We start from the raw sequence: 22,708 nt of genomic DNA, 5'->3' as shown, positions 1-22,708 counted from the left end.
GGGGTGAATGTGTGTGTGTGTGAGAGAGAGAGAGAGACAGAAATAGAGAGACAGCTAGAGAGAGAGAGAGAGAGAAATAGTCAACAGCTTTTAAATCCCCAGATTCAATCATTTCTGAAGGCAGTTTTATGCCCTTTCTTTGGTTTGATCAGTTGATCCAATACTATAATCCTCTTTTTTATTCATATAGTTCAGGGTGAATGTTGTCACTTATAACTAAAATAGTCATAACTATAAAGTAATCAAGCTATAGTCTCTTTCTGTTTTAGTCTTATGGAATTCTTATGAATATTAAGTACCATATTTGGTAAGTATCAAATATTAAGCAAAAATGGCTCTAGGTTAAAGAATACAACATTAAGAAGGGATTCATACAGACCAAAATCACATACTTTAGAAATAAAATCAGAAGACAAAATTAAGATGAAAGCAGTGAATATCAGAAGATGCTGACAAATCATAATTTTTCCAAAATCACACGCACTCTCAAGTTAGACCCAAGTTTTATAAGAAATTTATTTTTTCACAGATACAGAACATAAATTCAAGAAAATTATTATTATTTTCACAATTATGACTTTAAATCATGCTATCTCTAGTTATTCACAAGTACTACAATGTTTTATGCATTTCTTCATCCTAGACATTAATAAAACACATCCCTTCGGTCTTAGTTACTTCTCTTTGGTCTGTTTTCTCCTTTCTGAATTTTAATCTTCTGTGATATGAAGAAATTTACGTGAACTTTTCACATATTAATTTTCTTCCTTGTGCACACTTGATAATTTCCTTTCTTTGATTCCCTGAGAAAAGAAACACAAAATATTCTTAGTGGATTATCTGAGGAAAGGCAACCAGAGGGAAGAGGAATATTGGGAGGCTGGAGATCTCAACGAATGTAATATTAGCAGCACATGTACCTTGAGGAAGACAAGGGATGGTGAAACCAAGATGGCAGAGTTAGAGCAATGAAGTTGGTAACATGAGAGTTTCCCAGCAATTTGAGAAAGAGAGAATTGGAGAGGATATGATATTCTGAATTCATTTCCCAAGCACTAAAATAAGATTTGAGTATACTAAACTGAAACCTCTGTCAAATCTCTAAACGGAACAGTGCAGCATGTACTATGCACAGACAGTTAAAAGAAAGTTTATGTAATACTAAATTCTGTGACCATTACATAAAAGGACATACCTCTACCTAGCGAAGGCCACACTGCATGAAGAGGGACTAAGATGAAGGAGAGAAACAAAAAGGCAAATCAAAGAAAGACAGGAGCGTAAGGCCCTAAGGAAGGAGCAAATAATCAAAGGTCGCATCTGACGAGGAGCAATGCTGATCCAATCCACTTCTAGGTCCTAAGTAAAGAAACATAGTCTGAGAAAAGAGGCCAGGGATACAGCTTGGGATGTTCAGAGAGTGGAAATGACAGAAGTGGATTATTTTAAAGCTTTCATCTCAAGACAAGAGGGGAAAAAATGTAGTACAGATTCTCTTAGGATTTACTCCAGGAAAAGAGGGAAATGTGAGGAGGGAAAAATGCATCCAGACAGTGGGTTAAAGAGCAGGACTAATCACAGGGCAACAACCCACAAAAAGACTGAGAGCTGCCAGGTAGCTGATAGATCCAGGCAGAAAGTAGCCGACTACCTGACCCCTTTCAAGCTTCCACACCACCAAACACATCTACCTCTTCCTCAAGAGGCAAATCCTCTAAGAAGTCATCTGCAGCCCATAGCATTCGTCTCAGAGCAGAAAGAATTAGAACATCCTTTACAGGGTCCAGCTCCCACTCAGAGGAATAATTGCTAACCACCGAGACGTCAGAAAGAGCAAATCCAAGCTTTCTTTGGACTTCCTCTAGCTGCAATACAAAATTAAAAGACATTGCAAAACAGTGAAAATATTATTTTATGTCAGTTTAAATTATGAAAGCAATATCAAAATGTAAGAACTTGGCAATAATTTCCCATTGGAAAAAAAACGGAGATCTGGTCTCACAAAGTACTCTTGAAGAACTTCACGCATCAAGTTCTAATGTCACTGGTAATAGTAATTTGGAATACATGCAGTGGATTCTAAATGATTTAGAAGCAAAAATTTTAAGACACCTATGCTACAGTCCATAAATTTTCTGTTTCTTTTAAAAGACATTCTCTGGATAAGTAGATTTTATTAGACCAGTTTAATGTTTGATTCTTGTTTAGACTATTTTACCTCTAGAACCAAACTGCCTAGGTTCGAAATATTTATCTGTCACTGCTCAGCACTGTCAATAAACATTGGCAAATATTACTCTGTTTTCTTTGTTTCCTCACCTGTAAAATGCAGTAATGATAGTACCCATTTCATAGGCTTACTATAAGGACTGATTAAGAAAATCTATCACATACTTAGTGCTCAGCAGATATTCACTATCATTGCATTTCCCCAACTAGTGTTCCCACTTCCAGATTCCTTTTGATTCCAATCTGTGCACAGTGCCACATTAATTTTTCTGAAGATCATAACTTTGATTGACTTTGATCATATCATTACTCTTTCAAAAAATTGCTGTGATTCCTCATAATGCTCCTAATTAAATAAAATTACTTCATGCAAATGTTCCTTGCCCATTTTATCTCCCCCCACAAAGATCCAGCCCTTCACTAACCTGAACTCCACGTTTCCCAAACATGCTGACATTTCCTCCATTAATATATTGTCTTATGCTGAATTTTTTGGCCCTTTTTGTCGCTTCCTTTTCTGAAATATTTATTCTCCTCGAAAGCCATTTCCCAGTGCTGTCCAATTGACGAAATCTTCCCAAACCCCTTTAACACTATATTTTTCTTCTCTAAACTTTTAAAGCACTTTATTTTTCATTGTTTCATGATATTTATCATTGTCAATCATAGATAATTTCTTGTCAACTTTTCTTAGCCCATACTCCCATCCCCTCGCCCCATCTATAAAATTGTAAAATGTTTAGTGTGAGGGAAATTTTTCATGATCTGTGTAGCTGATAAGAGACTATCACACTGGCTCAATCTTAAAGACAATCAACAAACATTTATTGAATTGAATCTAGTTGAATTAAATTGTAATAAATGAACTTACCCATGTCAGTGTAAAGATAGACAGTTAGCCTTCTGTATCCATGGGTTCTGCATCTGTGAGTTCAACTAAGGCTCAAAAACAATTGAAAAAAAATGGCCGGGTGCAGGGACTCATGCCTGTAATCCCAGAACTTTGGGGGCTGAGGCGGGCAGATCACCTGAGGTCAGGAGTTTGAGAGTAGCCTGGCCAACATGGTGAAACCTCATCTCTACAAAAATACAAAAAAATTAACTGGGTGTGGTGGCACATGCCTGTAATCCCAGCTGCTAGAGAGACCAAGGCAGGAGAATCACTTGAACCCAGGAGGTGGAGGTTGCAGTGAGCCGAAATCATGCCACTGCACTCCAGTCTGGGCAACAGAAACTCCATCTCAAAAAAATTAAAAAATAAAATTTGAAAAAATATTTCATCTGTACTGAACATGTACCGGTTATTTTCTTGTCATTAATAATTAAAAATAGGGTAGAACAACTATTTACATAGCATTTAATTTGGATTAGGTATCATAAGTAATCTAGATATTATTTATATATCAAAGGATGTGCATAGGTTGTATGCAAGTACAAATACTATGCCATTAAGCATCCACAGATTTTGGTAGCAATGCAAGTTCCTGGAACCAATCCACTGCAAATACCAAAGAACGACTGTATTCAACTTTTGAATCTTGGGAAATGGGCCCTATTTAAGTAATTTGTATAATTCTTCTTAAACCCAGTAGCTGCTTGTTTTTATTTTTATACACACTAGTATGTGATTGTAGTAACATACCCCAGAAAATGTGTTTACGAAGGGCATCATTCATTACCTTGGACCTCAGAGGCACACATCTGTCTATTTCTATAAGGTCACCTTTTGTAATCAGATCCATGCTATCCACATGAGTGAGCAAGGCCACATGTACCACACCTATGCCAAACAGAATTGTTTTTATCATTTTAGAGAGCATCAGTATTTTCAAGTTACTTAACTATCAGTTATGCAATAGGCAACCTGTGGAACAATTTCAGATTTGGAAAGATCCCCTGCACCCCGGTCACCCTCATCTCCCCAAAAAACTCCCCTGGACTACTTATTAGTATCTGGAATTTCTCTGACATGGGGAGTCACCTTCACTGCCTTCCACAGCAACAAATGAGGCCTCAAATGAAACCACCTCTTGGAAGAGGTAACTAAAATTTATGCCTCAATATTGCTGATTGATTTCATATTCTGTCCAGAAGTTGTGTTTTGAAAGAGATAGAATGTATCAAAGCATCACAAGTAAACTTCCCTTATTTCACAACACTAGTAATCATCTCTCTGCACATCTCGTCTTTGCAAAGTTTTAAATTTCAGCAAGCAGGTAAGTTGATCACTCTCTGCTTCAAAACCAAGAACAGTGATAAACTGGCTCTTTCTCATTCCAAATGGACATGACCAAGAAAAGCCAGAATGGGTTCACCCTAAATCCCTGAGCCTGGTTACCTTCTCCAAACTCTTTACCTCTCTCTACCAAACACCTTACCTTCCTGTTTCTTTTCCTTACTGACATGTTTCTTTTTCATTTTCTAATTCTTAAAGCTCAAGGCCCAATCTTTGTCAATAAATGCATGCCAGGACATAGGGGTAGCATGTAGTTTGGATTGTACTACCCTTCATATATACATTAATTTGTTTTAATTCTTAACAAAAAAAGTCTCTAAGGTGGGTACTATTATTATGCCAATTTTATTGATTAGAAAATTGAGGCACAGAGAGTTTAAGTTACTTGCACAAAGTTATATAGCTAATGAATGCTCAATTTCATTGAAGCATGCTGGTAGACTAGGGAAGATTGAAATATGCAATGACTTAAGTTCTTTATCCTGTCCAAAATACATTCTAAAACACAGTCTAGTCAACTACCCTTAGTAGCAAAGTGGAATGAGACTTACCAGCGTTTATCAACTCCCTTCGAAGTCTTTTGATCTTTACTATCATTTGAGAGGAGAAGTGTTCAACAGAGTTGGTATCAAATACAAATGCCACACAATGAATTCTGTCCTTCAGCGATGGGGAATCAATGTAGTCACGATGACCTAATTTGATTGATTCCATGGGATTAAACTGTAAGGTAGACAAAAAGCAACATATTAATTCAACAAATATTTATGAGCACAAACTATGTACCACGCACTGTGCAAGTGAACTGAATGGTAAACAAAACAGAAAAGTCTCTAATAGTGTGAGGTTAACAATCTTAATAGGAAATACAGGCATTATGCAAGTAAGCTAGCAGTCCTTTCACCTTGTCAGGTAAGACATCTGTGAGGAAAGGACATGTAATCTGAGAGCTAAAATAGCAGGAGTTCAAGAGGATAAGGATATGGCTGAAGGTGTTCTAGATAAGAAAGGCAATCTGCCCACAGATGGAAGTAAGAGAATTCAGAAAAAAAGCTGGTACCATCAAGCAGAGCGCAAGGAGGAAAGGCGTTCAAGGTAAGATGACTTTACTCTTCAGCTAGCAGTTTCTCTGTTGGGAATCTGTCTTACTGATATACTGACAAAAATACATAATGATATATGCAAAGGTTATTAACTGCAGGAACATTTGTAGCAGAAAAATGCCGTATCAATTAAACTTCATCTGATATGTCAATAAAACACAGTTTTCTACCACTTCTCCAAGAATGGAGTAGCCGCAAATTTATATGTACTTTGTTATATATTTAAAAAGGCAAGAAAAATATAAATTTTGTATGGTTACTAATAGGAAGAGGGGAGAAATTTATTTGAAGGGGCAGAGAAGGAAGACAGATTTTTTGAATATACATTATTTTGTAGATTTGATCTTTGAACCATATAAATGCTAAACATAAACATAAAACCAAATTAACTTAAAAAATCAATTCCTAAATTTAATTGAATTAGTGAACTGTTGCAGTTATAATACAGGGATAAACTATTTTGATTGACTTCAAAATATAATAATTTGTATACCCCTCCAATGATACATGATACAACCTAAATACACTATAAAAATCTGCTAAGATGTTTTAATTATTTCCAGTTTTGATTGTGATTATATGAAATGATACTAAGTGTGATTATGATGAGATTGTTCATGGTACTGATAGAGCTTTTATACTGAGGTTCCTGTAGATGATATATAAGATAAAGGAAATGAGTTGTGACATGATATTCTGTTACCTCCACTGTTTTTGAGAGTGAGAATTCTCAGTTTGGGAGAAAGCAGATATACAAGTGATAGAAAAGAGAGTAAGTGAAAACTTTCTAGTACTGAATTTGAATAAGAAGTTTTTGTATAAGTTCATAAATTTTTTTTCATGAAAATGTATATTACTTAACTCTGCTCACTAAAAAGGCAAGAAACAATGACCAGCCAAGTAGCTATGAACATTTCTTTTTTTTTTTTTTTGAGACGGAGTCTCGCTCTGTCGCCCAGGCTGGAGTGCAGTGGCCGGATCTCAGCTCACTGCAAGCTCCGCCTCCCGGGTTTACGCCATTCTCCTGCCTCAGCCTCCCGAGTAGCTGGGACTACAAGCGCCCGCCACCTCGCCAGGCTAGTTTTTTATATATTTTTTTTTAGTAGAGACGGGGTTTCACCGGGTTAGCCAGGATGGTCTGGATCTCCTGACCTTGTGATCCGCCCGTCTCGGCCTCCCAGAGTGCTGGGATTACAGGCTTGAGCCACCGCGCCCGGCCGAACATTTCTAATGCCCCACACCAAGACTACTTGAAGAAACAGCTGTCTCAAAAGCTGTGGCAGGAATAAAAGAATATAAAAAAGACTTTCAGGTTCATGTTAAATGGACTCAGGATCCAAATTGTAGAGGCTCTCACTGGTACAAGATGGTACACTTTACATCAGTATGGAGAAAACCTACAATGGATTGAAACACACAACATATGTTCAATTCATACTGAGTTGTTCTTAATAACAATAAAATAATATCTTGACCCTATTGGCAAAGGTGAAGGAAATGTCATTATTTCAAAGTCTTGCAAAAAGGCAAAAAATTCAAGCATATATCCTGTTCTTTTTAAACTGTGCCACTGGATAATCAAAGAATAGGTGAGGGTAAGCTTCTCTTTTGTATGTGAAATGGTGAAAGAATAATAGAGAATGTCACTATTTTCACACCTTAACAAATAAATGGATCTAGGCATTAAACATTGATTAATACCAATATTAGAAAAGTGATAAATCCCCAAACTGTGCACAGTTTCATAGAATACAACACAATCTATGAAGTAGAATCTGAATTGGAACACTCTTTAGATTCAACTCTCAATAATCAGGACATATGGAAAACAGAGGACCATGTAAAACCACCCTGAGGGATGAAAATAATGGAGTTCAGATTACATAGAAGTCTGCAAAACAACTAGATTTCTTAAGAAACAGATGATAAGGAAAAAGTGAGGGATATAAAGTCAAAGAAACTGAATAGACCTATTTGAATGTTTTTCAAACAAACTTAAAGATGTATATTTATAAAGCAATTAGAAATTCAAACATTGAGTCGTATTTGATAATTTATGGAACGATTGTAAATTTTAGGTGGGGTAAGAGTATTATGACTATGTTTAAGGAGATATATATATGCTCCTATTTGTATAGTTATATGTATAGTCAGTATTGAATGAAATGTTACGATTTCTTGGGTTTGCTTCAAAATAATACAAGAGAAGAGAAAGTGGGTAGATACAGATAAAACAAGACTGGCTGTGAGCCAAAAATTTTTGAATCTGAGTACATAGGAATCCATTAAACTATTTTGTCTATTTTAAAATTCTCGGTGATAAAAAGTTTGTATTTAAAAAAGAATATTTAAAATAAACAGCACTTACAAGATAACTCTATACTAAAGAATGAAAGAATCTTGCATGAATAGAAAAACAAAACTTGCTGTGTTTTTTAACAGGCACATAAGATATGTAAAGATGTCAATCAATTTTCAGTATAAAGTGTTAATATAATTTCAATATAAACAACAAGAAATCAAACACAAATGAACAAACAAAGCACAAGAAACCTCATTTGAAAAGGTATAGGTATGAAAATTGCCAAGAAAAACAAATAGGAGTAATAAAAAAAGAATGTGACTTGTCTGGTAAGTTATCAATCCATAATTGATTACTATGGTAATTAAACAATTAGATAATATAGTAATTAAAATGCTATCATGAAATAATAGATCACTACATCAATAGAAAAAACTAGAGAATACAAAAACTGACCCCAATATTTCATAATGAAAAGATACAAAAGGCATTCAGTGAAAGATGTTGGCATCACTGACTATCATTTGGAACAAAGTAAACTTAATGATTAATTCAAGATCTGAATGTTCATTAGAAGACTAGAAGTTTAAAAAATATATACCGAGATGGTTCTTTGATCTCCCCTTCCTCTTGCCTGGAACACTGACAGTGCTCAGTGTTCTTTTCACATAAAAACGACAGTCATACGTCTCAGTCAGGTGGGGCTGCTACGACACGTTATACAGATTGGGTGGCTTAAACAACAAACATTTATTTCTCACAGTTCTGGAGGCTGAGAAGTTCAAGATCAAGGTGCCAGAAGACTCGGTTTCTGGTCAGGGTTCTCTTCCTGGTTTACAGAGAGTCACCTTCAGGCTATATCTTCACATGACAGAAAGAGATCATCTCTCTCATGTATGTAAGAGCGCTAATCCCATTCATGAGGTCTCTATCTTTATGACCTAATTACCTCCCAAAGTCGCTACCTCCAAATACCATCACATTGAGGACTAGGGTTTCAATATATAAATTTGGGGGAGGCATATCTTAACAGCCCATGCTGAGGACCTCAAAAAATTGGAAGGCTCTCTGAAATTAATAACTTCAGATAGCTGCCACACTGATCCCAAGCTGCCTGCCTTCAGACCTCCTCTTACATAAGAAAAATTATCTATGTAGGTAAGTTGATGTAGTTGGATTTCTGTTTCACATAGCTGAAAGCAATGGAAAGTGGAGTAGCTCTTATGATAGCCATGATGGAAGAGCCCTCAGATGTTTTTATTCTTTTGAAAAAAAAAAATCGAATAGGGACAAAGGACCTTGAGCAAGTATAGTTTAAGAAGATAAATGCTGATACATTTATACAAAAATAAGCATTTAAAAAATCAATTATAAATTCTCATTAGTCACATCTTACCTGGTATCTATCACGAATGTTACCATTTAAGATGTAGAATATGTCATCCCTGCACAGGCCGCCTTCTTTCTCACCCAGCCCCAGTGAGTCACACAGAATAAATGGCAGATATTTGCCATCTTTCCCATCTCTAATAGAGTATGTCCTATACTGTAGAGGGGATAAAAGCAATTTTAAAGATTCATTTTTTATTATAAATTGAGATGAAGTCTATATGTAATAAAGTTGATCTGCAAAAGGCTTTTGAAATATAATTGATTTGAACAGAGAAGCAAAGGCTAGGTGGCCTCAAATGTGCTTACCTTTTCAGATATCCCAGTTCTATTAGTGCCCACCAAAGCCTGATGCGTTACATGCCCTTGGAAAACAGACCTCACTGAGTTGAAAAAGCTGGACTTCCCAGCTCCAACTGGACCCAGCAGCAGAATTCGTATTTGTGGAACCAGGGATCCATATGGTTCATAAGTTCTCAAGGCAGACAATAAGCTCTTCCTGAGCCTGTTCAGACATGACCGTTTTTAACAATTGACTGCAGTTAGGTCATAAAACCTTACTATAAATTTTCTGCGGATTCATTTTTTTCATAGATTTTTTTATTAGCAACTTGCCTTCTTACATAAAAATCATGAGACGAACCTACGTGAAATTCTATTGCAAAAAGAACAAAAAGCAAAAAATAACACACAACTAAAGCCAGACATAAAATCTTTCAGATTTAAATTAGTAGACCATATACATCTAAGAATAAATAATAGCTGTATTATACATAAAGATCAATTATTTAACACTAAACTTCAGAAGTCAAAATACATGTGACTTCCAAAGTTCATGAAAGTAAACCATTTCTAACATGTTCTTGAAGTTCATGATGGGTATTCCCCACCTGCCAACCACTTCTTCTAGCAACTCTCTAGAGTAGTTGAAACATTAACTGCAAGAATTCTAAGTAAAACAGACATACAAACAAATAACTATTTTTCTTCAAGTATATCACATTAAAAATTCCTTTCCTCTACTCAATGCCCTTTTAGTTTTAACATTATCAAATATTTTATGATTATAAATAGTTTGTTCTTGATGATCCACAAGTTATGTGTGATAATATGTGTTGCCAATTATATTGATGAAACCTATCATAGAATAAGTCAAAGAAAATGAAGAGAATAATAGAATCTTAAAAACATTGACTTACTCAGTCGCCCCTTTTATCTTTCTTTCATCCAGTAAATCTGAGGAAATAATCAAAGAATAATGTAGATTAGAAGTTGTCGAATGATTGGCTGACTGAATGAATGTCAATGAATTCACTAGAGACAAATACAAAAATAGCTTTTCCATGAGAACGGTCCTGTATGGTGAAAAGGGAACAATCTTATAGAGAAAATTCTGATAAATCTCATTAACATCATTTGAAGACGCTAGCGCTAGAGGCAAGATAGACCCTCTGTACTATCAGCAGATCTCTTCTCATTCAGTTATGTGTGAGTGTGTGTGTGACTCACTCCCACATGGGAATTGAGGGTGTGGGTGTTTTCTAAAGAAAAGAAGCAAGGCCTAGAGATGTGGGAATGTCTAATGTGGAAATGTGGAAATGTCTAATAAGACATATTCCCCTCCATAATCCAATAGGTCTGAGAGGGATAATGTGCAGAGACACACAAACAGAAACACAGGCACTAGATTTTCTCTACAACCTGCTATTAACAATTGGAACTCCAGGAACTTCCAGCTCACTTAATTTGATTCCTGCCCCCAGAAGAGAAGATAAGACTCATGCCTACCCAATCAGAGTGCAGTAAATAGTTCAAGTGTAAGCAGAGGATTTCATTCAGAACAATAAGGCACAAACTCAGAATTGTTTTTTCTTAGAAAGAGACATTTTTATGGTGAATTTAAAACAGAAAGGATAAGGATAAGCGATGCTACCAATTCTCTCAGTTACAAAAGAAGAATATCATGTGGAACATTTATAAACATGGCCATATGTATGGCAACAAAGTGAACAATATTACCAATAGTAGAAATTGTGAAAACTTCCCTCAATGTCTATAATATAATGAAACTAGCAAAACGCAATTACAAACAAATGGAAAAGCAACCTCCTGGGAGTTTAAAAAGCACTGTCTTAAATAACTTTAATATCCAAAAGGAAATAGAAACCACAATTATAAATATATAGAAAATAGCAATATGAACCTTTATGTCAATTTTATGATAAAATCCTATTTCATTAATGACAAGAAAGAAGGAAAACATTGAAAATTGAAAATAGAGTAAGAAAGAATAAAGAAACGAACCTTAGGAATATAAAAGAAATATAAAATATAAAACCAAATTTTTTAAAACTTGAAGAAAGGATAAATTAATATAGTAATTATTTTAAAATGTAAAATAAATAAATTATCTTGTTTTATCAAAGAAAGACAAATTTGTTAAATGTCATACCACCACTCATATACCAAAATGGTTACATAATCTAAAAATAAAACAAAACACTGAAAAGGATTTGGGGTGACAGAGACCCTTGTACACTACTTACGGTTATAGAAATTGATATAAAACTATGTTGGGAAATGTCATCAGTGTGAAGATGAACATATACATACCCTGTGATCCAGCAATTTCATTGGTATTTTCTTCAAAAAACAATTATATGTGTGAACCAAAAGATATGTACAATAATATTTATAGCAGTATTATTTGTAATAGCCCCAAACTAGAAAACACAAATGTCCACCAGTGAAGATTGGATAAAATACTGTGAAGGATGCACTACAATGGAACACTACATGAATGAAAAGTAATAAACTATTGCTACACACAAGAATAAGGATGAATCACTATGAAGGTAGGAGTTAAAGCAGCTAGACAGACACATTTGCTCACTTTACCAGGGAACACTCTCAGGGAAAAAAGGAAGACAACTGACCAAGTCTAACTTTCTAATAAGTATGCTAGTAATTTTATGTCCTGGTGAATAGACTAATGATATTTTCCACACGGAAATAGTACACATCCCTTGAACATCCTTAACAGGATATCAGTGGTTAAGAATTACTTAGTAAATAAACCTAGATTCCGGCCAGGCACAGTGGCTGAAGCCTGTAATCCCAGCACTTAGGGAGGCCAAGGCGGGCGGATTACCAGGTCAGGAGTTCGAGACCAGTCTGGTGAGCACAATGAAACCCTGGCTCTACTAAAAATACAAAAAATTAGCTGGGGACAGTGGTGCATGCCTGTAATCCCAGCGACTCAGGAGGCCGAGACAGGAGAACTGCTTGATCCTGAGAGGTGGAGGTTGCAGTAAGCTGAGATCTTGCTACTGCACTCTGCACTCCAGCCTGGGTAACAGAGACTCTATCTCAAAAAACAAATAAAATTACAGATTCCATGGATTAAGAGGGCATTCTTGCCTCCCTTGAAAATGTCTTGAAAGCTGTCATATAATTTTTCAATATGTAAAGTGGCCCATAAACTTCATTTAAAACCCCTGCCTATTTTTCTGGCCCTTAAAGCATATGTCCAATATGGAAAGGAAAGATTTAGGGAACCACACAGAATATCTAAGTACTCTTTCTGCCTTTTCTTAGATTTCTGATTGTCCCTATCTTTAAAATTGCTAATACAGCAATATTAGATATTATGCTCAGTGAAATAAGCCAGACACAAAAGGAAAAATACTACATAATCCCACTTACATGAGGAATCTAAAATAGTCAAATTCATAAAAGCAGAATTAGAATGGTGGTTTGCTAGGGACTGTGGGAAGGAAGAAAAGAGAATATATTTGTCAAAGGGCATAAAGTTTTACTTATGCAAGATAATTAAGTCCCAGAGATCTACTGTACAGCATAGTACCTAAGATCTACTGTACAGCATAGTACCTACAGCAACAATGCCATATGGCAGGGGTCGCCAACTCCCAGGGCCACGGAGCCTCGGCTATCTGTGGCCAGTTCGGATCCAGGCCACAGAGCAGGACTTGAGCGGCAGGAGTGTGAAGCTTCATCTGTATTTACAGCTTCTCCCCATTGCTCATATTACAGCCTGAGCTCTGCTTCCTGTCAGATCAGCAGCGGAATTAGATTCTAATAGGAGCGCAAACCCTATTATGAACTGTGCGTGAGGGGTCTAGGCTGTGTGCTCCTTATGAGAATCTAATGCTTGATAGATAATTCACTGTCTCCCATCACCCCCCAGATGGAACCGTTTAGTTGCAGGAAAACAACCTCAGGGTTCTGGCTGATTCTACATTACAATGAGTTGTATAATTATTTCATTATATATTGCAACATAACAGCAATAGAAATAAAATGCACAATAAATGTAATGCACTTGAAACCATCCCCCCACCACCAGTCTGTGGAAAAATTATCTTCCACGAAACTGGTCCCTGGTGCCAAAGAGGTTGGAGACCACTGCTGGTATATGGTAAGTCATCACTTAACATCATCATGGATTCTTGGAAACTGTAATTTTAAGCAAAACAACATACAGCATGTCCTTGACTAATGTCTTTCTTCCATAATGATGAGGGAAATAAACTGGTTTCCTTCTAAGTTGTTTCACTTAAGTCACAGTTTCCAAGAACCTATAGTTCACGTTAACTGAGGATTTACTGTATTTAAAAATGTGCTAAGAGGATAAATTTTATGTTAAGTGTTCTTATCATAAATATACATTTTATTGACCCTGGTTGTCTCTTAGTAAACAATTTGTGTCCAGGTTTCAATCTGAACCATCCAAATTATGGATGAGTGAAAAGGTCATTTTTCCTTAAAGAGATGAATTGGTTCAAACCAACCAAACATGCAAGGGAGAACTCTATACAGGATTATCTAATTAAACCTACCTTCACATCGAAAAACTTCACAATCCTGAATAGAAATAGTACAATTTTGAACAAGTCCAAGATCTTCCGTTGTCTTTGAGCCCATAATCACTTTTCTATTTCCTAACTCTATCTGGAAATTAGTTGTGGAGTTATATTGTATATTGTCATAACAAAACAGTCTTTCTGGTGTACATAGTCCTAGTTTCCATTCTGAAATTTTAGTCTCTTGAAGTGCAAAAAGGATGATGGAGGCAGACTTTCTTTCCTGGTAACTCTCTTCGGCATATGCTCCAATAATATGATGTTCACCATAAATCACTGTTAGAGTAGGCCCTTGATTACAACATCTGTCAAGCAAATCTCCACTGTAGAATCCATGGACACTACTCTTATAGAGAAGGCTAAGCCGCTTTCCTCCAAAATGATTTTGCACAATCTTTTCATGCAACCATGTCAAACGAGTTGTCACTGCCATACTTCTTGATCTAGTGGCAAATCAGATATGTTTTCCATTAAATATTAAGAAACAGATAATATATGCTGTTATAAACCTTGCATTTATGCCTCTTACATATTCTACATAACGCAAAAAATGACGAAACAAAGGATGAACAGAAAAATCATTAGCTAATTTTTTCCTATAAATCATTGCTTTATAAATTAAAACAGAAACAGAGACTGGCAAGTGACACTGTCACCTGAGAGAGAGAGAAAGAGAGAGACTAATGCTAGCTAGGAAAAATGGAAAGCAGAAAGACATTTACCTGTTGTAGTGTCTGTAGTATCAGCTAGAGCTGAGAGTAGCTGCTCTGTCTGGATAGCTGGGCAGGCACGAAATGAGCAAAGGAAATTATTCTCCAGCCTTGAAGCTTCAAAGACTCAGAGAAAGGAAACTGAAACTCAGTATGCCCAGCCCACTTGACAGCATGCCAACTTCTCTCAACAAAGGAGCGTAAGCTGATCCAGCTTTTAGACAGTAAATCTATATTTTAAAAAATCGTATTGAGGCCGGGCGCGGTGGCTCAAGCCTGTAATCCTAGCACTTTGGGAGGCCGAGACAGGTGGATCACGAGGTCAGGAGATCGAGACCATCCTGGCGAACATGGTGAAACCCCGTCTCTACTAAAAAATACAAAAAATTAGCCGGGCGAGGTGGCGGGCGCCTGTAGTCCCAGCTACTCGGGAGGCTGAGGCAGGAGAATGGTGTAAATCCGGGAGGTGGAGCTTGCAGTGAGCTGAGATCCGGCCACTGCACTCCAGCCTGGGCGACAGAGCGAGACTCCGTCTCAAAAAAAAAAAAAATAGTATTGAAAGAATCAAGGAATTGAAGTCAGAGGGAAGAAAACATAACAGCTCACTGACTTTTAAAAAAATCTTTTTATTTAAGGAAAATGCAACCAATTTCTGTATATGGACATACAAAAAGTATTGTGTATTCTACCTCTAGAATATGTATCTCAAATTAATTTACATCTCTTAATCCCTGCTATCAATTAATTCTGCACTAGTATATTTCCTTATATAGAATGTTATTTTAGCCTCCAAATTTGTTCCTCTGTTTTTCTGCTTGCCCCCTCTCTTCTCACCACAGGAAAATGAGGAGACTTCATTTATAAGATATAAAACAACTCATGTCAATATCACAATAAAGCCCCTTCTCTAACTTCACATTGCTAAGGATCATAAATTTATGTCCTATAGGCAGAATTCAATCTGCAGATTTGTTTTGTAGGGCCAATGCAATACCTTTATATTTTTTAATTTTTGAATGTGAATGCTTTTATATCATTGGGTATCCACTCTCCAGTCCTCCTTTGTCCCCTCTTGCTTTATACCTGACTGGTTCTAACAAATTTAAATTGCCTGCCTGCCCTAAAAAGATTCTTTTAATTTGTTGGCCCTATTAAAACCAATAGCACCATCAAATGAAAATATTTTAAGCAGCTTATGGGGTACTATTTACTTTGCTTTAAAAAGTATATTATTATAGACTTATTATTTGTAAGGTAATTTACATGTATCTCATGTGTTTATTTTAATAACTTTTTGATGAAGACACCACTATTATTGCCGCTTTTCAAATAAATAAACAGAGTTTTGGAGTGTAAGTGAGAAAAAGAGGAGGAATAGGAGTGATGAGGGAAGAAATCTCCTGCTTTAGACAGTATAATCAAGAAAGGTCTATTTAATGAGATGTCATTGGAGAAGTGTCCTGAATGGAGTGAGAGGGAGTACCATGAAAATATCTAGGAAAAGAGCTTTATAAGCAGAGAGAATGGCGAGGATAATCACCCCTGTGGCAGCTTGTTGCAGTAAGAAGCTCAGTATGGTTGGAGCAGAGTTAAGTTTGGAGAATGGCAGTGAACAGGAGAATGGAGGGACCAGATAGAGATAATTGAATTATGGGGGCAATTCTGATCATAGTGAGTTAGTTCTTACAATATCTGATGGTTTTATAAATCGCTTCCCCTTTCTCTGGGCACTCATTTCTCTCTTCTGCTGCCATGTGAAGAAGGGCATGTTTGCTTCCGTTTCCAACATAATTATAAGCTTCCTGAGGCCTTCTCAGCTCTGTGGAACTGTGAGTCAATTAAACCTCTTTCCTTTATAAATTACCCAGTCTCAGGCCATTCTTTATAGCAGTGTGAGAACAGATTAATACAGTAAATTGGTGCAGAGGGAGTGGGGCACTGCTATAAGGATACCCAAAAATGTGGAAGCGACTTTGGAACTGAGTAACTGGCAGAGGCTGGAACAATTTAGAAGACTCAGAATAAGAGAGAAAAATGTGAGAAAGGTTGAAATTTCCTGGAGACTTGGAGGGCTCAGAAGACAGGAAGATGTGGGAAAGTTTGGAACTTCCTAGAGACTTGTTGGGTGGCTTTGAACAAAATGCTGATGGTGATATGGACAATAAAGTTTAGGCTGAGGTGGTCTCAGATGGAGAGAGAAACTTGTTGGGAACTGGAGCAAAAGTGACTCTTGCTGTGTTTTAGCAAAGAGACTTGGCAGCATCTTGCCCCTGCCCTAGAGATCTATGGAACTTTAAACCTGAGAGAGATGATTTTATGTATCTGGCCGAAGAAATTTCTAAGTGGCAAAGCATTCAAGAGAAAGCAGAGCATGAAAGTTCAAAAATGTGTAGGCTGACAATGGGATAGAAAAGAAAACCCCATTTTCTGAGAAGAAATTCAAACTAGTGGCAGAAGTTTGCATATGTAACAAGAAATGGAATGTTAATCACCAAGACAATGGGGAAAATGTCTCAAGGGCATGTCAGAGATCTCACCGCGGTCCCTTCTATCACAGGCCTAGAGACTGGTTTCCTGGGCTGGGTCCAGGGACCTGCTGCTCTGTGTAGCCTCGGGACTGTGTCCCAGCCACTCCAGCCATGGCTAAAAGGGGCCAAGGTACAGCCAGGACGTTGCTTCGGAGGGTGCAAATCCCCAGCCTTGGCATCTTCCATATGGTCTTGGTCCTGTGGGTACACAGAGAACAAGAACTGAGGTTTGGGAACTTCTGCCTAGATTTCAGAAGAGGTATGGAAACACCTGGATGTCCAGGTAGAAGTCTGCTGCAAGGGCAGAGTCCTCATAGAGAACCTCTGCTAGGGCAATGTGGAAGGGAAATGTGGGATCAAAGCCCCCACACAGAGTCCCCACTGGGGCACTGCCTAGCAGAGCTATGAGAAGAGGGTCACTGTCCTTCAGACCCCAGAGTGGTAGATACACTGACAGCTTGCACTGTGTGCCTGGAAAAGCTGTAGAAACTCAATGCTAGCTGTGAAAGCAGCTCAAGTGAGGGTGCTGTATCCTGCAAAGCCACAGGGACAGAGCTTCTCAAGGCCTTGGGAGTCCACCTATTGCATCAGTGTGACCTGGATGTAACACATAGATTCAAAGGAGATCATTTCAGAGCTTTAAGCTCTGACTGTCCAGCTGGATTTCAGACTTGCATGGGGCCTGTATTTCCTTCATTTTGGTCAATTTCTCCCACTTGGAATGAATGCATTTACCCAATGTCTGTACCCTCACTGTATCTAGGAAGTAACTAACTTGCTTTTGATTTTACAGGCTCATAGGCAAAAGGGACTTGCCTTGTCATCAGTGAGACTTTGGGCTGTGGACTTTTGGGTTAATGCTGAAAATAGTTAATATTTGGGGGGACTGTTGGGAAGGTGTGATTGTGTTTTGAAATGTGAGGACATGAGATTTGGGAAAGGGTCGGGGTTAAATGATATGGTTTGACTGTGTCTCCACCTAAATCTCATCTTGAATTTTAGTTCCCATAATCCCCATTTGTTGTAGGAGGGACCAGGTAGAAATAATTGAATCATGGGGACAGTTTCCCCCAATCCTGTTCTTATCATAGTGAGTTAATTCTCATGAGATCTGATGGTTTTATAAGGGGCTTACCTCTTTGAAAGGCACTCATTTTTCTCTCCTGACACCACATGAAGAAGATGTTTGCTTCCCTTTCCACCATGATTCTGCGTTTCCTGAGGCCTCCCAGCTCTGTGGAACTTTGAGTCAAATTAAAACTCTCTCCTTTATAAATTACCCAGTCTTGGGCAGTTCTTTATAGCAGCATGAGCATGGACTAATACAGTGTCCATTTGAAATGTCTACTGTTCTATCATGAACATGAATCACTTTTTTCTCTCTCTCTCTCTCTCTGACCTTCTTGGCCATGGGAATTTGATAATCCCTCTATAAATCTAACACTGATCATCTCTCTGGTAGAAGGGGGTCTCATCCACTCAAAGCACCATAAATGAATTTATCTTTGTATGCTTATTTAAATTGTAGCAATCCATTCACATGCTAATTCCTTCTTTACCACTTTATCAAAACAGAAGACAAATGAGCTCAGTGGCTTGAACATATGTTTCTTTGCATTTATTTAAAAAATCTGTCAGGTATTGTCATGGAATGTGCAAAAGAAATCAATTTTTTAAAATGAAAAAATATATTTACACATAATTGTTTAGCACAGCTTGTTACTTGACCTCCCCACCTCTACCCCATACCCTCAATTTTTGCAATTTTGCTTACATTGCACTTCCTGTCTTGGAGCCTGAAACAGTTTGAGTCTATTTGCTTGAATTGTGTTGAGGAAGGAAGTGGGACTGCGGGAGGGGGCAACTGAAAATTGACTGTATTTCTACATCTATGATCTCACTGGCCCAAGTGGCCTGCATTTTCTCCAATATCAGAGAAAGATTTTACGAGGGTTTACAACTGGTATGCAGGTTTTTATCTTCCTTACATTGATGGCAAAAATTAGATCTATTTAGTCTACTGTCCTCCACAAATTGGTCCATAAACTCATCCGATTAAGAATGGGATTTGAGGGCTTCCAAATTTCCATGGCTTTTGGTTGCAAGATCCCCTGAAGACTTTGATCAGCCTTGCCATCTTGTGGGTACCTTAGCGTTAGATTGAGTTATGTTGCTAAAAGATAATTATTCATCAGCTGATCATTAAGCATACGGGGCTTACTCAGCTCCCCCTATCAATTTGTGTCAAAGTAAATTAATTGTGGACCTGTCTTGTTTTATGAGAAAGCAATGTGATAGTCTTTAAATTTATCTTTCTAAACAAAACACAGTTTTACACATTACGCAGCACAGTAACTCCTCTTGATATTCTTGACCTAAAAGGAAGAAGTGTAGGAAAAACTGATATAAGTAGAGAGGTTATTTGGGCCAAGCATGAGAGTTATAACCCAACTGCATGGAGTCAAGTTGCCCTGAACAATATGCATTCTTATTAGCAACAGTTACAAGTAGGTTTTCAAAGAAAAAGAAGAGGCAGTTCCTAAGTTATTTACCATGAATTTACATTAAAACAGCATAAGCTATCAATTGGCTATAAATTGCTCTCTGAATCAAATTCCAAGAACATGAAGATAATGGGCAAGGCAGCTAGTCAGGAACAAAATGACATTAAACAATTGCCCCCAGCTATGGCTGTGGAGGGGCACTGTGGCACGCAGGAAGCAAGACTAAAGGACCACACTTATGTCTCTCTGGGCCTGCATATCTCACAGAACTCAAACTGCTCTATTTTTCTTTTCTCAGTATTTTATTGAGGTAGATAGTGGATGAGTTTGCACAAAGCTACAAATTCCTATTGGAAAGAGTCACTTTCTAATGCAACAACCTAACCTACCCATGCACACCACAAAGTCTCTAGCACTGACATTTCAACTGTCTCCACTACATCACTCTCACTTTAAGATGATATTCTACCTCCCAACACACTTATAGTTCATCTGCTATACTCCTTAGCACTGTCTTTGACTGAGCTGTACAGCTTGCTTAACTGTAAAGTATGTAAAGTTTCAAAAATCCTGGATGACCTCTAAAATGTAGCAAAACAATAATTCCCACTACCACTCAGGTTGGTAGAGAAAAATCAGGGAAATCCACAAAATGGAAAATATCCTCCCAGACAAAAGATGTTTCCCCCTTTTTGAGGCCTCCTCACCAGTATTTCCTAACCTAAATTTCAAATATGTATTTAACTCCATTTGATGTTTAAGTGTTTCCAAAGCAATATAGAGCCAGAGGATAAGAAGTTGTGGTATCTGGCCGGGGGCGGTGGCTCACGCCTGTAATCCTGGCACTTTGGGAGGCCGAGGTGGGCGGATCACGAGGTCAGGAGATCGAGACCATCCTGGCTAACACGGTGAAACCCCATCTCGACTAAAAACACAAAAAACTAGCCGGGTGAGGTGGCGGGCGTTTGTAGTCCCAGCTACTGGGGAGGCTGAGGCAGGAGAATGGCGTGAACCCGGGAGGCGGAGCTTGCAGTGAGCCGAGATTGTGCCACAGCACTCCAGCCTGGGCGACAGAGCGAGACTACGCCTCAAAAAAAAAAAAAAAGAAAGAAAGAAATTGTGGTATCATAGTTATGCGCGTCTGTGTGAAGAGACCACCGAACAGGCTTTGTGTGAGCAATAAATCTTTTTAATTACCTGGGTACAGGCGGGCTGAGTCCGTAAAGAGAGTCAGCAAAGGGAGAGAGGGGTGGGGCCGTTTTATAGGATTTGGGTAGGTAAAGGAAAATTACAGTCAAAGGTGGTTGTTCTCTGGCAGGCAGGGGTGGGAGGGGTCACAAGGTGCTCAGTGGGGGAGCTTTTGAGCCAGGATGAGCCAGGAAAAGGAATTTCACAAGGTGATGTCATCAGTTAAGGCAGGAACAGGCCATTTTCACTTCTTTTGTGGTGGAATGTCATCAGTTAAGTCAGGAACCAGCCATCTGGATGTGTACATGCAGGTCACAGGGGATATTATGGCTTAGCTTTGGCTCAGAGGCCTGACAATCATTTTGCTAATACTGTCCATTTTAGCACAAAAAGGAGAACTTAGTGTCAACATTTATGCTCCTAAAGGATGTTGGGTCAAATTAAATGTTCCTCATTATTTCTCTCCCTTGATCTCTCCTTTACTCCTTCTCTTCCTTGCAGGGTCTCCATCTCCTTCATAAGGGCACACTCTGTTGCCTCTTTAAACAAAATAAAAAAGTCTTACATTCTGCCCAGATTTTTTTCAGGCTCCACCAAAGAGATGGGTGAATTATGGTCCAAAAGTTGGTAAGGATGATGGTGAGCCTTCAATCACCTTCAGTCTCCCAACCAACAATGGCCAAGGCTTGGTTTTTCCCTGGATTAAATGGAGAAAATCATGCCCTACTTTTTGGACCCATTGCTTCCACATTTGTATAGTAACTGTGAAACCATCCTAATGAACAGCAAACATTAACCACTAAATAAAATGTAGACTTTGAATAAAAGCACAGCTAAGTACTAACCAGCTTGCCCTTTAAGCCAATTCCTTACTGCTACTTACAGCATGACTGTTAGCTCCTTTCCTTATAGTTTTTTTCTGCCTAAAAGTCACATAGACGTGGTCACAAGGCACTAACTTCCCTTAGTTATTTCTATAAGATAACATATGTAACACTAAGAAACATCAAGTTTCTATCTAAAACTTTTTCCAGATCCCGGAATCCCATGGGTCTGCTGACACTAGTCAGTCTGATGACCCTCTCCAAGGAACTGCCTCAGCAAAAAAAAAATTCCAGTTTTCATCTCTGTATGTTTCATTTCATTGCCTACACCCCAACCAATCAGCAGCTCCAGACCTTCACCCCCTTACCTGCCTTTCTCTTAAAAACCCTAAACTGACACCCAGTAGGGAGGTGGATTTGAGGTTTCCTCAACCTTCCTCAATTTGCTGCTATTCAATTATTAAAGTCTTTCTCTACTGCAACACCTGCTGTTTTGGTGTATTGGTATGTTACTCTGCAACAGGCACAACACTGATGAGCCTAAAATGACTTTTTCTGGTTGTCTCTCTAATTTTGTTCCCAATATCTACTTGTAGGCCTACTCCTCAATTTCCATGGTTCTCCTATTCCTAGGTCTTTTTTAAAGAGTTAATCTCTTCCACTGAATTGTGTCTCCTGAACATTCATTCACTTGAGCACAACTTCACTTGCAGCTTGGCTTTAGAAAATATTCCATAACTGGACATAAGAAACTCTTGCTTTCTTAATATCTATGACTACCCAAAAGATGAGTATAATTCTTATTAAAACTA

The 22,708-nt window shown here is 37.9% G+C and overlaps 1 protein-coding gene across 1 annotated transcript; it reads right to left on the bottom strand.

Moving 5' to 3' along the window:
* Positions 1-491: 491 nt before the first annotated feature.
* IFI44 (interferon induced protein 44) lies at positions 492-15,112 on the bottom strand. The gene is made up of 9 exons (XM_017880103.1): positions 14,865-15,112; positions 14,119-14,585; positions 10,459-10,495; positions 9,569-9,764; positions 9,267-9,416; positions 5,017-5,188; positions 3,909-4,009; positions 1,692-1,865; positions 492-803 (listed from the first exon to the last, which is right to left on the bottom strand). The coding sequence occupies exons 2-9, from the start codon at positions 14,573-14,575 to the stop codon at positions 756-758; spliced, it is 1,335 nt and encodes a 444-aa protein (XP_017735592.1). The 5' UTR covers positions 14,576-14,585; positions 14,865-15,112; the 3' UTR covers positions 492-755.
* Between the last annotated feature and the right edge of the window lie 7,596 nt (positions 15,113-22,708).

This window comes from Rhinopithecus bieti, unplaced genomic scaffold (genome assembly GCF_001698545.2).
Source record: "Rhinopithecus bieti isolate Rb0 unplaced genomic scaffold, ASM169854v2 scaffold_12238, whole genome shotgun sequence".
In the NCBI taxonomy this organism is placed as follows: domain Eukaryota; kingdom Metazoa; phylum Chordata; class Mammalia; order Primates; family Cercopithecidae; genus Rhinopithecus; species Rhinopithecus bieti.
Note: the sequence above shows the minus strand (reverse complement) of the source record. Positions and strands in the feature narration are given on the sequence as shown.